The sequence below is a fragment of the Rhopalosiphum maidis genome, chromosome 2 (assembly GCF_003676215.2).
Source record: "Rhopalosiphum maidis isolate BTI-1 chromosome 2, ASM367621v3, whole genome shotgun sequence".
NCBI classification, from domain to species: domain Eukaryota; kingdom Metazoa; phylum Arthropoda; class Insecta; order Hemiptera; family Aphididae; genus Rhopalosiphum; species Rhopalosiphum maidis.
This window is the reverse complement of record NC_040878.1, coordinates 39,361,040-39,379,511: the sequence shown is the minus strand read 5'-3', so window position 1 is coordinate 39,379,511 and position 18,472 is coordinate 39,361,040. Positions and strand designations below refer to the sequence as shown.

The window sequence follows — 18,472 nt, the reverse complement described above, 5'->3', positions numbered from 1 at the left end:
TTTTTGTCACACAGAAATGCTTTTATCGAGTGAAAAGCGTCCAGAAAATCCTTTTAGAAAAGAAAGCGCGCGATGCCGCAACGATTAATCACGTATCGCGGATATGTGTGCAGTGTTATCTGTCGAATAAATCGACGAATTTTCGGGACAGTTTTTCTTTCATGATTACTAGTGTACATTTGGTATCATCGCTGGTGCAGTTATTAATCGAACTCTATTCGACCAAAAATAATTAATATCGTTTGTAAAAATATATGTTTATCGCGTAGTACGCAACGGTATTATTTAATCTCATTACGGGAACGACGATGTTATTGTTATACGCCTTGGTATTGTATAGATTATGTGATTTTATTAATTTGATTCGTTAAAATAAGCACTTGTATTTTTTAAGAGTTAACATTTGCAGTCTAGTGAACATTATAATACAGTTCAAATACGATCCATAAAACAAGTTCTAAAGTCCTATTATTTATACTGTTTATTTTATATATACATACATTATAGTTACAATTACAGTTGGTTGTACAAAAAACTTAAAATAAACATATTATTATTTATTATTACTGCGCTTAAAGTTGGAGAATTGTTAAGTAATTTGTGCTGACATATAAGTTTTATTGTATACGTAATATGATAAATCATATGCATGACATTTTTCAGAAAACATTTGGCATGATTTTAATAGTTTGCAGAATGTAATATATATTATAAAATGTTTCAAAATTAATTTACTGATGTAATTTCGTATTCACTAAATATCTAAATTAAAAAATAATCTATGTAACAATTTTAATGGTCACTAATTACTAATTAGTCATTAGTAAAGACTCATACTTATTTCATTATAAAAAAAAATATTTTAACAATAATGGTTTTTGATTTATTTTTCATCAAGTATGCAAGTTACTCGTATATATGTTTTCATAAATAATTGTCTACTATTCTTAATTTTTCTTATTATATTTTCATAAAATAAATATATTAAATGTTAAGTTTTTTTTTTTTAAATTTTGAGCGATTTCAAAATGTGTAAATTTAAATTTTATTTATAAGAAAATTTAATTATAAATGGGATTGTAGTATTTATTTGAATTTGTACAAAAACAATAATTACAAAAATTAAAATCTAATGTAATTATTTACGATTTGTTGTTTGGATTGAATTTGTGAATGTAGGCGTGAATATTTTGAAAATAAGATAGTAGTACAGAAAGTTGTTTAGGTTAGTTATTATATCATTATATTTAATTATTAATGTAACTAAATCGGTTAAATAACTTGGAGATTTATAAGAAACAAACATTTCTTAATGGACCCTCAAACTTCAAAGCCATATTTTATGACATCGTAAAATAAAGTAAGTCCTTTATGATATACCTATTTTTATAAACACGTATTACTTTTTCATTCTGATTTATACATTTACACAAAAACCACTAAATTTAGTATACCTACTTATCTACAACGGTTTTTAAATGTCTAATAATGTTTTACTGATACGCGGGTTAAAACTCGGTCCGTCGCATTAGCGACAAAACTACTGTGAGCACAATTATAATATGATGATAATAATAATAATATAAAAAACCTAAATATATATATATATTACGTATTATAATACATAATCGTCATCGTTGAATAATTTCAAATTTATGGTAAAGCAAACCGAGGCTTTTATAAATTATGCTCTCGTATACGCGTTGGATCTGCGCGTCAGTCGCGTATATTTTACGACTATAACAGATTACATTATTATTGTATACCTGCTGCGGCGGCAGTGTCTCCTGAATAGCGCACACCATTAAAAGTACGCGAAGAACTATAAAACATTATATACGAACGCGAGATGTCTCGTCGGAAGAAACCTATTGAAACGTTTTAATAATGTTTTTTTTTTTTTTTTTTGAGTTAAATACGGAGAGATAAAATTTAATATTAAAATTATACTTTACCACGCCAAGTAGTTATACGTATAATAATATGATATACCGGCTAGTTTAAATTTAAATGCTTCGCGTTCGATTCGTTAGGTATGAGAATTATTGTACGTCACAATTATTTATCATGAAGCAGCGCATCTTTGTTATTACTTAAATTATATTATATTTTTATTTTATAGACTTTGTAAGGATATTATATTATATAAAATGTGGAACGATCAAGTGCCGCCAGTTCGTTTTCACAATATGATAAGATAATAATGGCGCCAGATAATAATTGCAGTGGTACTGTGGTAGGTATGTTGTATTTTAAAAATACTTATGATATGTTTGCGAAAAAAAATTGAATTGCTTTTTATAGCGGTAACTATTCCAAATTTCATAAAATGTTAAAATATTGTGATATTTTATTTTATCAGATTTAACGTGTTATTACTCACCCCTTGTGGGTTGAAGTGCGATCCAGTGGATATGCATCCGTTGGTCACGTCTCCCTTTTCGTGAACGTGGAAACCGTGCGGTCCTTCGGTAAGACCGGACACCACTCCGCTTATCGCGACCGGGCCACCGCGATTAGACTGGATAAATGTCACGTTACCGCTCACCTGGCCGGGTCCCTTGAGAACAACTATGGCTTTGCGTTCTTGCTATACAATTAAAAAAGAAAAACAATTTAAATAAATGTTAATAAGTTTTAAAAAAATGCCCATAAAAGTGTAAAACATATTATTTTACAGGTCAGCGCACGTATCAAAAACGTACTTATATACGCGTGGTGCATAAATAGCCCATTTCATTCTAAAAATTATGAAACAGGTCTATTGGCTATTACTTAGACTACACCAAAACTACCAAAGACAACAATAAAAAAACATAAAATATCAAAAACAAACAAATTAAACGACAAAATACAACATGAATTTAAAAGTTTTCCATTATTGTATTTAAGACCCCTTAGAGTAAAAAAATATGTATATATTATGGAATGACAATAATTTTACAGAAAAAAAAATTAATTTGTTTGATGATAAATAAAACTTTAAATATTATCAAAGGGAAAGTTTTACATTTAACAATTTTCTAATTTTTTTTTCTGTATAAATGATATTCAGAACGTTTACACTAAATACTACAATGTATTATATTTATATAAAGTATCCCTGGCAATACGCAATTAAAGTAGGAAATAAAGTAGGATTAAATTAAGTAAAAATAAGTAGGTACTTGAAACATTTTGTATTTTACTACGAATGTATTAAAAAGTTATAAATGTTGATGTGTTTTTAAAACACCTTTTTTTTTTTTATTAATTATATTACAAGATAATTATATGTTTTCTATTTTGAGATGATTAAAATATTGAAACACGTTATCTATATTATACAAGTAGCTACATTTATATTATACATAAAATATGTCATGCTTATTGACTGTTTTATTTTTAATTTGATTTTAAACTTTCACCATCACGTATTATTTTAAATAAAAGAACTGAAGTTTTTCAAAATCCTCACATACCACGGAAATATTGAAACCATACGAGTAACCCATAGCTCTGGTGCAGGTAATTTATACCTATTGTATTATGCATAATATGATGTGTATATAGTCCTGAGATGAAGACGTGTACATAATATAATAAATGCAAATGTATTTGTTCAAACGAGCAAATACAATTGATTTCGTTTCGAAAGCAAATAATAAAAAATTAAAAACGAACCATACGCGGTAATAGAACTACTATTACACATACATAATATGTATATACATTTTTTCCGTGAATATTGAATGAGACGGTCGTGGAGAGATGCGTGATATATAGTCGAAAAACTTGAAAGTTTTGTAGACCGTTGAAGTTCAATGCGCCGAGTACGGTTTACGGTCTTACAATATTTTATTACGAATATTATTATTGTTGTTGACAAGAGCTGTGAACGACGTTACACACAATATAAATATACTAGAGGAGGAGGTCTATTTGAGATCTCATATATATTAGGTTAAAATAGTAATATTCTTGTATTTATCATCAGATTGACACAAATATATATAATTTTCATCGATACGGAGACGAGTCAAATGACCCGGACATTTCAATAACTACGCCTACATGTATATAGTTGTATATAGAGTGATTCCGCAAGCATGGTCACGCGCATTTCTTATTACAAAATAATGCAGTTATTCAAAATCTGATTTTTAGAATTTTTAAATATATTTATTACTATAATTTCAAATTTTTCCCATTTTCTACTGTAAATATAAATTCGGACATGCAGATTTAAAATTTTTCAACATTGTATATTAAAGATAACAGACCAATATAAATGGGTTTAGTAGATGTAAGATTATGGTAATTTAAAAATTTTAGTAGGTAATTTATACTTTAATTCATAAAAATTGTCCAAGTATAGTAAATAATAGATCCGATCATATTACATGTATTTCATATTTTTGTAAAATTATTTTTAAGGACTATTATCTTTAACATAAACATTTTAATAACTGAAAAATTATCCGTTCGTTTTTTGAATTAGGTACATCAACATTTTATAAAAAAAATTATCAACTAAATAATTTACAGTAAAAAATGGGGTTTTCGTTTGAAAAACAGAATTTTATAAAAAGAACTTCAAGAATTTGAATAAATATATTACTTCACATGCTTGGTGATGGTGAAACACCCTGTATTTATATATTATATATATATATTTGTCGTATAACAAAAAAATCGATTGGCATTGCAATGTAGAAGCGTACTGACATACTGCAACATATTATTATATATAGCATTGCAAATGACGTCGTCAGTGAAAACGTCAAGACGAGAAGTAATAAAAAAATAACTAAAAAAAACTGTATATAAATAAAAAGTCATTTTGCCGGTGTTGGCTGATTGTAGACGTCGTTCTAACACTACGGGTTTTCTCATCCGCAACAACAATATTTAACCACAACCCTTCCAACCGCAACAATCTATTCGGTATACACCCGTTGGCCATGTGTCCGCGTCTAAAAGTCTACTGATCGATTATTGTTATTATTATTATTTTCTCTTACGACAACTGCAATGTCGCGCGCAACGGATGTTCGACGAAAATATAATAAGCTCGAAAAACGCACGTCACCAACACGTTACTTAATATTGTCGTTCATATTATCGTGTGCGCTTATATTGTATAATATTGCATTATGTTCTCTTTTTCCTGAAAATCGTTGATGATAGGAAAAAACGGGATCGTGAGGAGGGGGGGACATAGCGCGCTGAGCGTTATTAAAAGTCCTATATAGATATCTATATGTCATATACCTAATATATATATATATATATATATATATTTATTATTATGTTATACGAAAAAAAAATTCATAACTTAAAGCAATGTGAAATCTCTCGATTTCGCAACAATAATGGGGGTATTTTTTCTGTCAAGATAGCAGCGACTACTGCTTCAACACGAGTGATTTTATGTTTTTCATTGTGAGATCACGACAAGATTTCATCATGATTCATTTCGATTTTTTTTTCAATTCATAACCTCTTAGTTTTTAAGAGTATACACGTCTACAGGATACAATTGGTTCTCTTCCCCGAAGTATAATCTGAACAGAGATCAACATTTTTATAAGTGTAGACGGAAGATGATATTATATAAAATATTAAAGAATGTTAGAAGCATAAAACTGCTATACATATATACGTATTTTAAGGAGTTTTATAAGATTATATAGGTCTATATAATATGTACTAAACTGATTTATACAGAGTATTATATATAAAAAAAAATCTTGTCGCTAATGTACAACAATTGGAGCATTTGAAGCAGTAAGCAATATCTTAAATACAATTCGATTGCAAGGTTTCGTCTGACTGAATGAAGCAATAATTTTAATTAAAACAAATGAATGAACCTCGCTTGGCACGTTTTCACTTTAATTACAATCGGCCAATTCTAAGCGAATAGAGGTAAGATAGTAAATAATAATAATTAAAGTTATACCACTAGATAATTAACTATTTAAATTATTAATTTGTGCTTTAAAAACAATTATTTATTGTATTATTATTGCCACGAATACCGTCTAACTAGTTCTTCACCAGTAAAATCGTTAACATTAATAAAGATTTTTTTTAATCGATTTTGAAATACTAACATTTCGTTATTGTTTTTAATTGAGCAAGTTATGATATTATAGTCAAGTTTTCGAAATGTATTCTGTTCTTCGCAGTCCGCGATAACGATGGTTTTTCTTCCCAATATGAATGTTTTATGATCTAATATCGCTAGATACATCTTATAACGACATATTTACAGTCATCATACGGATACGATGTTCATAAATAAAAGAACAAAAAAAAACAAGAACATTTTCATAAAACAATTTGACATTCATGAGTGAAACTGCTAAATACAAGTGTAGAGCCTATAGATACGTATAAATACAAATCGTATACACTCAAAAACCGATTGTACAAGACGATCACACGCACAATTAATATCTAATAGATGAAAACAAAAACTAAATACCACCAAGAATTATTAATTTTGTGAATAATTACTATACCTATGCCGCGTATATATACATCTTACGAATTCTCCTATTATTTATTGTCGATGTTTCTGGCTGCAATATAATATAGGCGGTGCATTGTGCGTCGTTGTTCAATGACAACGTAGTGATTTCTGGTATTAAACTGGCGTGGCATTCGGTTGTATATAATATTATGTGTGTTATAACTTATTACATTTGTCTTTAGGCGTTGGTACCGGTATAATAATATTATTTTCACGAATTATTGAAACCCACCACGCGCGCACGAGTACATTACAACACGACGTAACCGTAAGTCGTTATGTATACCCAATCGATTGGTATAATATACGCGTATAGATACTATTTGGGCACGGACGAGCCGTAGCGAGGAGGCTTGTCTGCTGTAATAGTTTATTTCGTTTTTTACTGCTATCCTCTGTATAATGACTTTTGAGAACACTGTTGTAGGGGATAATTTCCTCTTAAGACATAATGTATAACGTAACCCTCGTAAACACGGCTACGGACTGCAGCTGCAGAGTACGTATACTCGTATATAGTCATATCGGGCACGGCCGTTGGATTAAAATATATGTTTACTGAAATTCTTCGAGTGCATTACGCCGTCGCATCTCAAAATATAGTTACGACGTTGTGACGAAAAACAAGTCACGGTGAGATGCGTTTATTTTTACGATACCGTAAACCGTTTAAAAACAAAAAATATATACATTGGCTTCGCCATATACATTTTATATTATTATTATTATCACGATGTAGATTTTCGATCAAAATATGTACAGACGACGGAGATGTGCGCCATGCACGCTACAGATAAACGTCTTTATTGTTATTAGTTTTGTTTTTATCTTAAATAGTAAAATATAGAAATATAAAACTGATACGTTCCGAACGATCTTTGGTGAAGAGGTGGTGGTTAACAGCGGGGTCACTTTCGCGGCTCCACCGTGATATTATACACTTATATTTTCGACTCTTTCATTCGGAGGTTTTTTTTTGCATTTTTTCGACCGTGATATCCGTCAGTCGACGTTTCCGGACCATTACACGAGCAGCGAGCGTCCCCGGCGTTCGGCCTTCGTGGGCCTCTAGTATCTCGCTCATCGTTCTCAAGAATAAAGGATAACAAAACCGTCGGCTTATGAAATATCGATTTTATCGTTCGCACGTTTCCGGTGGGGAATCTCAAGACGGAATAACGCGAATACTTTCGTTTTCAATACTGTCTCATTGACACCTTATTCGTGCACTGCACAGACGCGTAGTGTTATAGTTTTGACTTGTGAACACGTCAGCAAAACCATTATATATATACTATATACAATATAGCTATATATACGTGGCCACGTGTAGGGAGAGACATGGTGGGTAATCGTTCCAACACGTTTTCATTTCCGTTTTTTCGCTCGACCGAAGTGATGATTCTACTCACCCCCGTCCAATATATTTTCATCGTCAATCGATATACATAGGTATATATCCGAAACGTTAGACTATAATGTTTCGTTTTTATAGACCTAGTCAAATCAGAAAAAAAAGCTTTTCTATGTATATATATACTCGTATAAACGCTCTTATCCAGAGTATTGACCTTATTTATGTATATACTCGCGATACAATGAAATCCGAACGGCCAAACCGCACGAGATTAAAATAAAACACTGTAACAAGATCGATATTGGTCGACAACGAAAAAACCACTTCGAATAACCATTTTGATTTTAGTCCGTTCGTTGCATATAGTGCGTGCAGTGTGTATCATTGGCGCCAACGATGGTCTCTGGTCCAAACCACACCCGTGAACATAAACTAATTTCGGCGAATGCTTTTAAAGTTAAACGTAAATAATATTACATAATATTTACACAGCGAAGCGTCTGTCAAAAGTCACATCGCGTACTTATACCTGTTATTAATTATTAAAATATAAATTGATAATAATACCTTCACGTACGTTTCGGTTCATTTTTTAACGGCGGAGATTAGTTGACGGATTTGCTTGCCAAATTCAGAATTTTCGACAAAAAGTCATACCGCTATTATGAATATTATAAACACGTGCCACGTGCGTTATATTTTAAAACACGTACCTATATTATATTATATATTGTAGCACATCTTATATAGGTATAGATATCGAAAAATTATACAAGTTCACCGCGGCTCTTAATTGATATTCTTGTATTACACTCGTATATAATTGCAAGAAAAATCCATTAACACGGCCCACCTTGTTAGTTTCAGAAGGCGCTTTTTATTTTATAAACTACTATACATATTATTATATGCAGGTAATACTATTATAGCTCTGGCGTCTCACATAAATTATTCAACATCCGCCATAGTAAAGTTATCACTTTTTTACGGAATAGATCAAAATAAATTGTACTATCACGGAATGAAATTGTAAAATAGTGACCTTTTAACTGTATATAATATATAATACATATAATAGTATTGTGTTATTACAGTGTGTTTTAGTTTTTAAGCATAATTATGCATTTATTATAATAATAATATTATATGAATATACCTACATACAGGTGCGGATGGTCACTTAAATAATATAGCTTATAGAAATTAGGATACACGGCGAATTGTATACACGTATATTATACACACACAATATACGTATACAATATGCAGTAGGTACATATAGCTTTATATTATATGGTTTGTGTTTCGATGTATAGTTTGGAAAATATATCGTCCAATGAGAAAATTTTTATAAGTGACTGAAAGAAGAGCTGTTTGTCATGACTTTAAATAACATTCTCGTGTACCTACTATGCCTAGTTATACATTTGTGTAATGGATTATGTTCTAAGTAAAAAAGTTATTTATTACGTTTTAGTACGTTATAGTTTATTATATTACATATATAATATAATATGACCAACCATATTATTACATTATATTTTTTCCCATTACTTTTTTTTTTGTTAAAAGAATTCACTTTTTAAAACTTGGTCTGTAATTACTACAGCTAACACAAAAACGTTTATACACACATATTTTAAAACTTCAAGTTAAAACAATTTAATATTATTTCACGGACGCTATACGTGACATAAATTTCGCATAGTGACATATGAAATAGGTTTATACATTAAGTTTCTTTAAGGTACATCAAGTAATAAAGCGGAAAAATCAACCATGAAATACATATATAAAAAGAGCATATTATTTAAAGGGCGCGTTTTATATACTTAAAGTAGGTAATAAAAGTTTTAAATTCCATTGAAAATCAATTAATTTTTGGATTTTCACAATTCATTAACCATGAAAGTATAATATATCTATCATCGTGTCTGTAGTATCTTTAAAAGTATATATTATACTGTTTACTTCAAGTATTTAGTTATTATACCAGTATAACTACAGGTAAGTATATTTAAATGTTGAATAAAAATCTAAATATTTATCAGAGAGTTTGGTATTTTATTGAAATTGTTTATAATGTACGCTGGCATTGCGGGTTTTCTTTGCATTGGCACGGATAGCTTATAAAACGTCTTAAAGTGCGGGTATTAATGACACCATGAAATTTCCTACCTCTTCTATTCGGACTAGGTACTATTAATATTTTATCAAGATACATAATAATATAATGTGTTTTAAATTTTAATGTCGAAATGATAGAATTTTATTATTCTCATAAAAAAGGGTTACTCTTACCGCTATATTTACTTCGCTACCGCTACATGTATCCGGCACATATATATATATACATATATAAATGTATAGGTACGCACTACACCGCCGGCAAACCTAATGGTTTTCAATGTCAAATTCACACCCAACGGCGGCCAATATTATTTTATATAAAGTGCATTCCAAAACGTGATCCGGTCTTCGAGGCTAACACGGCTTGTACGTCATAATGTAATTTGTTATGATAATAATATTATAACGGAAAGTTTAATATTTTTTTGGATCCATCGTCATCATTTTTCAGCGAATCATTATTATTTTATTTTGTTTATTTCCCCGTCTTACCGGAAAACCGGTATCCCTTACGATTTCGTCGGCGGTTTTACAGCCGATACTTTATATTATTATAACACAACAGTAGCCGGCAATCATTATTTTCCTATTACACATAATATAATGTATATATATCATATAACGTATACGTATATTTTAACTATATTAAATTTACACGTTTATATACACACCTATATAAGTTATGAATTACGATTAATTAAACGTGTATAGAAAATAACGTCGAGGAATAGGAGGTCCACCTGGGAAACGTGACGAACTATATGCCACGGTAGAGGTATTAATATTAATAATTGTTATTAGTCGGTCGCCTCTGAGGCAATTAAAATTTAAATGAGATTCCCCCGTGGTGCATGAGCATGTTTTCAAAATATAGATTTTTTTTTTTTGACAGACGAAAGGTTTTATTGCGTTTAAACGGTGGGCAATGTTTATAAATAAATATATATACATATAAGTATAAGATGTACTTACGAACGGCGGAGAAGCGGCGGAGACTAGCACTGCGGACGCAACCGACAAGGTGATCAGCAACATGATTTTGGGTGCCATTGTCTGTAAAAAAAAAAAAATAATAATAAATAAATAAGGAGTTCTAAACCAGAATAATATGATTTGTCATAGCATATTATGTAATAATTTTGTTTGATTGGGACGGCTTTTAATAGTCTTAACTTTTCAGCGATATAAGTACCTTACCTATCACATTATTATTATAAATGGGCGTGTATAGTTTTATTTTATAATATTACGTAGTAATAGTACGTATTAGTATAAGAATATATAGGTATGTGCGTTGATTCGGTTGATACATCTTCAATAAAGAAGAATAAAGACTACCTTTAATAACAACGACACACATGTATATCATATAATATTATATAATTATATATTGTTTAATTAAATGGCGAAAGAGTGTTTTCAGTGTTTTCACGTATGCATATGGAACGGTGCACCGTGCACTCGCTATATTATAAGATTATTTTTCACGAACGCCGGAAACGCCGATCCGGACGGACGAACGTCGCCGCCGGTTCAAAAAGGAAAAATATAATAATCCGGGCGCATTTTCATATAATAATGCCACCGCGGTAGTGTACGTCAAAGAAAGGTTTCGTCATATTTTGCTTGTCAAGAGAGATTTATTCCGATTGTTATATTATATGTATCAATAATATATATATATATATATATTACATTATACACTCGTAAAGGTATATATGTATATTAAACTGTAATCCTATACTCTGGGGTCGTGTACCCATATTTATATTGTTGTATTCGTGGTGATATGACGTCTTGCTGCGGTGAAAAATAAAAAGCAGAAAACGTTATTATAATATTATATAATATACATATAGCGGTGAGGGTGACGACCTTTACGCTGCATCGACTATGCAAGGCAATAGAAAAGGACCAGTGCGGTATTCGAGGATCTTCTGAACTAGTACTCTGAAGTGCTTACTGTGCAAAATCAATCGTCACATTTTGCATCCTTGTGGCCTTCCTCACAGGGGGGACACATTGGAACATATATATCCGTATGGCCTGTTTTTTATAATACCGAATAACAGGTATTTACTTTTTATATTGGATTTGAGTATCAAGATCAACCGTTTGAAAAACTTGTTACATTTTACCTTAACTCAGATATTTAAACCTGAACTAAAAATATGTCAGGAAAAACTTAAAACGAATTGGTTCAATACTTCTCAGTGTGTTTACCAATGATATTATTTATTACACGTCATTATACATTTATACCTCAGTATATATAAGTATCCATACGTCAACTCTCAAGAGAACATGTTTATATGTATCTATGAAAAGACTTAAAACCTATACAAAATTGAAACAGAATGACCGAAGAGTTAAAAGTATTTATATTTAAGTACTTATTATTTTTCCAAAATGTAATGTCATTTTTTTTAGAAACATTATTGACCATTTAGCGTGAAAAAAAAATGTCGATTTCATAGTAAAAAATGTATAGATATACTTTTATAAAATATATATGACAATAATTATAGCTTTTTTTAATACAAGGCATAGTACTTATTGCAATTCAATGTACATTATATTGCTTGTTATTGTGAGAGGTTGTATGGGCTACGACCACACGGTTAACTAAGTAATCAATTTTACCCCTCCATTAAAGAATTTCGAAAACGTCATTCAGCACTCTGTATTCTTTAAATAATAAATTAAAATTGCACTTTCAAACGAAACAGGTTTATAATGTAAGAGTAGAATTTAAAATTAAGTATACACCATTACTATTTTTGTAAACATTTTGCGCAATATGAAAAAGTTTATTTAGCATAACATCGAATACTTTTATTTCAAAAAAGTAATATTACAATTCTGTTATAGTTCATGAATAAAGCCTACCTATATGTAATAAATTATGTCAAATATTCTGCAGGATAGATAACAAACAAATCTAAAGTACTATTATGTTTTTCGAAAACTTTTTTAGAATTTCAATTGCCAGCAACGGTTTTTTTTATAATAAATGAGACTAAACAATTGAAAAGAAAATGCGTTTAATGATTTTCTTGAGATGTAGAACATTACAATAATAAAATGTTTGGTGTCTCCCGAACAATAAAATTAATAAAAAATGTTGTTTTTTGTCAAATAACTCTCACCCTTTCAGTACTATATAGCGAGGTTGAAATTTCGTCGCTATTATATATATTATATACACAAGGCTTGTCGAATTTAAAGGTCTATGTATAGACCAACATTATACTATATAGTTTAATAACATTTTTATTTTATTATTATTAATTTAATATTTTCAACGTCCTTATATTACATCGTTTCGCTGCCTTGCACTGTGATATATACACGAGTAGCATCATAATAAACATAATTTATAAATATAAATATTTATATTATATACGTCCATATAGCCTATAGGTATAGTTGCACATGCAAGATAATAATAAAAATCATTTCGCCCATTCGAAAACATATTTTATTATTCACTATATTATATAAGTTATACATTATAATATTATATTTTATATTATTATAAATGCTGACGCAAATACCGCCTGTGATAAATGATAATATATTATATTATACGCACTCGAAACCTCATATATACATAAATACATAATATTTAATATACAATATAAATATTATGATATGAATATATACGTTATTTGTGCATTTTTTATTTATTATATTGCAGCGGTTATATATATATATATATATACTTTATACATATAATATCATGATGGGTATTCGTGCGAATTGTGTGTCATCAGTAGGGGCCGTGGTATTCGGTAGAAGAAAATATAATTTTAAAACGGTTTAAAAATATCATTGCGTTCAAATGTTAACGTGAATTTTTCAACCATTCGTCAACATCTTAGGCGTTTACAGCAAAGATCATTATAATAATAATATAATAAACTGCTGCGCATCATTATAGACAAGATGCACTCTAACCTGTGTTAGTCAAGACAGTTTTAGTTTGTGCACATTTACTAAAACTACTACTCATTTGCGTACACATTATACACAATATACATTACAATTAGTATGAAAACGTATACAATGAATCCCATTTATGGTGTTTCATATAAATGTACGACTTTTTAAAATATCATATAACCATTTTCAAAAAAAAAATGTTTCGGTCATAGTTAATATTCGTGAAGGAATGTACTTGAGTGTACCAAGCGTGCAATATATGTATTTTTTTTAATTTTTATTATTGCAAAGGAATAATGTATATGATGTTACATAGCGAAAAGTATAACATAAACAAATCATTTTAAATTTTACATCAATTAATTCAAATATGAAATTCAAGTTCTTCGTCATTATATGTTAGGTACATTATTATCTAGAATCTAGATATAGTTATTCAGTTATATATTATATAATCAAGTTTTAATTACAACAAAACTTACTTGTGAGTTCGTCGTTTTGCATTCATTTAACACTAGCATATTCTATATTATTATATTATGTACATTGTGTCACTGTATCATATTGTATATTTATTTTTTTACATAATATTTACGTTATATGAGACGATCAAACTTGAATAATTATTTATTATTTACTTCACGCCAAACGGCATTTACAAAGTTATAATTTATAATATACTATTATACATAGGTATAGGTTGGATCATAATATAGAAACTTATATATATTCGATCTATTTGGTCTGTCATATTTCACATGATAAATATTTAACAAATATACATTACCTACTTTAGATTTTCGGTTAGAACAAGTTCATATATACAGAACCACAGGCCCATATAAAGAATACCACATATTATCTCTATCTTTGTCCTCGGAGGTAAAAATAGATGTAGAAGACAAAAATAGTTAAGTACATAATCCAACGATTGGACAGATATTATCTATTTTATTGGAACAAAATTACAACGATTCGACGACGGCCAATCGGTCCATCGTCAATAAACCGGCAAACGAGAAAAATCCGTTTACGAGTCGCGACTGGAATCCGATAAGGACGTACAACAACAGGCAACTTTGTGGCGGATTACTATATGTCTATATATGTATAGCGTTTATTCTTTACGTGTAAGAGCCATAATATATATAGCTGCTCATCAAGAGCCAAAGAAAAATCTTGCGAAAAGAGTATATATAGGTGGCATGTGTATGTTTATGTATGTGAGTATACATGGCACCCGATAAAAAAAGAATAAATTTATAAGTTTTACGTTGCTGCGAGCCTTCCTCGAACCCATTTGCTATATTATACAATATATCTATGTAGGTTTAATGCCAGTAAACGTACAGTGAAAGTCTTGGGCTAAGTGCGTCCTGCCACCACCACCGCAATCAAACGAATTGTAAGTTATCGATTGTTTTTTCACAGAAACAAATTACCTAACATACGCAATTCAATATGTGTGTGTGTGTTGTGTAGGGGACGCGTATTTTACTGTATACGTCATGATAAATCCCAAGACCCACATATGATAACATAACGATGATGTAAAAGCATTAGGTACCGACTTACGTACACAGTGATAATTATAATAATACATAATAACCCGAAATGCAACCAATTATGCATGTTGTACATTAAATCATCCAATCTAACATGCTTTATGTAAAAAAAATAAATAAGAGTTATTGTACATTCGTATAGGTAGGTCGTAAGTATTGCGATATAATAATAGTGTATAATATACGTATGCAGTGTCATATGTTTATTGTTTTTGCTGTTGTTTGATTTATTCTATATAAAATATAATATATCAGATATCGATTTATGCAGTGTCTTAATTATTGAAATTTACATTTTAAATATGCGCGCGTAGTGTATATAATGTTATATCGCGGGACTCTGGCAGCACTCTCTGAAGATAAATGTATTCATATAATATATATATTAAAACATGGGAACTATTATTCCACCAACCAACTGAATTGGTTTTTTTTATGACAATTATTTGTGAATGATGATAAAAAAATCGAGGGGAAAGATGATGAAAACCGAAAGAAAAATGCAGAAAAAAAGTAATAATTGAAGATGTGAAATGATTATATACAATGTACAGACTCAGTTTACATATTATAATAATACACAACCGGGGCACAATAGAATATTATGATAGATGGGACAGTTATATAATATTATGTCTCGCATTTGTGGAATTAATTGATCGACCGATTAAAACAATAGCGACAAAAGTCATTAATATAAACGTTTTATATTTTTTGTTATCCAATATATTTTGATATTTAGCATCAAAACTAATTCCATAAATTCAAAATTATTATTGCATATCGTTTTATAAAAACTGTTTTATTATGGTAAAATATTTAAATGAAAATTTAATTTCAGATCGTTTCCATATAGGCACTCTTTACACTGTAATTTCGACTAAAAATTAAAATTAATTAAAACTAATTTAGACATAAAAATGATCAAATCATAACATGTTTGTTTTATTTAAATAAACATGGGGATTTAAATTAAAATTAAAAATATAATTTATTATACATAAATAAAAATAATTAAGTGTGTATTTACTGTACTATATATTTATATATTAGACACATTAATAATTATTATTTAAAGTAAATAGCCTAATATTTTATGATTATTATAATTTGACAAATTATTTATAATACTGCAGCGATCAAATAACAATGAATATCATATTTTATAATGCACAAAGCACATAATACATACAATAATCTATATCATATATTAATAATTCAGAAAATAAAATATAATGCAATATGATGTGTCTACTAAAGATACATAGTATCACTACGATACACTGAATATTACGAATTAAAATTATTATTATAATTGAGTTACCCCACGGTACAATAACGATATATGCATTGCCGCAGAGATCCGGTTAGCAAAAACAAAAAAAAAAAAATTGCAAATAGAAAAAAAATTAAAAAAACGTATATATTATTATTGCTGGAATATTATAAAACGATATAGTAGCTGATAATATTTTAATGGATACCTGTTCCGAATCTTAAATATGCATAAATGTATTATACTATATTGTTGTACCTATCTGACATAAATAATTTTCATACAATATGTATATTATACTATAGGTATACCGCCGTGGTTTAAAATAAAATCGTGAAAAACCTCTCGATGCTCACCTATTATACCAACTCATCGCCTAAAGGCGATCGTCATGAAAACTATATAGAAACGTCGGTGGGGTGCGACGGCGTTTAAGAACAAATAGATAGAAAAGGAAAAAAAAAATCAAAAGTAGTAAGAGGAGAGTAAAAGAGAGAGATAGGTACATTATTTTCTCGTGATCGCCGCGATCTGCAAAACATCAGCCGACGGCACAGACTTATCGCGGGCGGTCATCTTTTGCAAAAAACGCGGCTGCGACACAATATGAGATAGCCGCTGACTAACAACAAGTCTAATGACCCTATAGCGTGAAGCACACGCATATGCATATATACACTATACAGAGTGAACAATTTTATTCAAGTTTAACGGGACAAAGTAATTTGCTCGGAAATTTCCAAGAATTAAAAAAAATTATTTTTTTACTATGTTCATTAATATATAGGTATACGACGTAATAACACTATATTTTCGTTCAGGTCTAATTTTTTTTATTACATTTTGACTTGGAATGCTTTTGAATAAAATTAATATATCTAAATATTTATTAAACATTTTTAAAAACTATGCTTAATAATATTATATAACATGTTTCACGATATAAAATTGAAACGTTTTTTTGATAAAAAAAAAAAATGGTAACTAAACAATTAATCATTTTTTAATGTAGTGTTATAATGCAATAATACCTGTTATTTTAATTACCAAGAAACAATTTTTTTTTTATAAATCCTAAAAGTCGAGGGCAAAACGTTTATATGCCGTTGAATAATATAAAGTAAACGTCGCTTATAGGACTCACTTTGGGACCAGCACAAAATGAGTCATATAACCGAATGAATCTTACAGGCGAAGTGGAAAAAAAAAATTAATTACGTATTTATAAATTTTATTTTACTACATATTTTGCTTTAATTTTAATACTTTAACACATATTACATATCACATACTTATTATTAAATAAATTTAATAATCTTGATAAAAAAAACTAAAATTATAATAGGTAAATATTACATATTATAAAAATATTATGAAAATTATACATTAATAAAAAATTATAAAAGATGTATTTATTATTTATTTTGAAAAATTATTTTTGAAAAAAATATGTAATTTTAGTTTGTTTTCTATTTTTTTTTTAATATTTCGAAAATATAATAACGATAATCGTTGCGATAAATGTGAACTTTTATCTGCGATAAAAATTATTATACGTTATAAGGTACCAACAGAAACTAGAAATAATCAATACGAATATTATTTAATTTTTCAATACCAATTTATTTCTAAATTATAACCAAAAAACTTTATTTTCTACTATTTATTTTACGAAATTT

General features: G+C 29.0%; 1 protein-coding gene across 1 annotated transcript in view; it reads right to left on the bottom strand.

Moving 5' to 3' along the window:
* LOC113550924 (superoxide dismutase [Cu-Zn]-like) overlaps positions 1 to 18,472 on the bottom strand; it is a 77,267-nt gene that overhangs the window by 31,389 nt on the left and 27,406 nt on the right. Inside the window, exons 2-3 of the mRNA XM_026952887.1 lie at positions 10,980 to 11,060; positions 2,384 to 2,590 (exon numbers count right to left, since the gene is read on the bottom strand). Coding sequence (XP_026808688.1) covers positions 2,384 to 2,590; positions 10,980 to 11,057 — 285 coding nt within the window. The 5' untranslated portion in view covers positions 11,058 to 11,060. The remainder of the gene's footprint in view (positions 1 to 2,383; positions 2,591 to 10,979; positions 11,061 to 18,472) is intronic.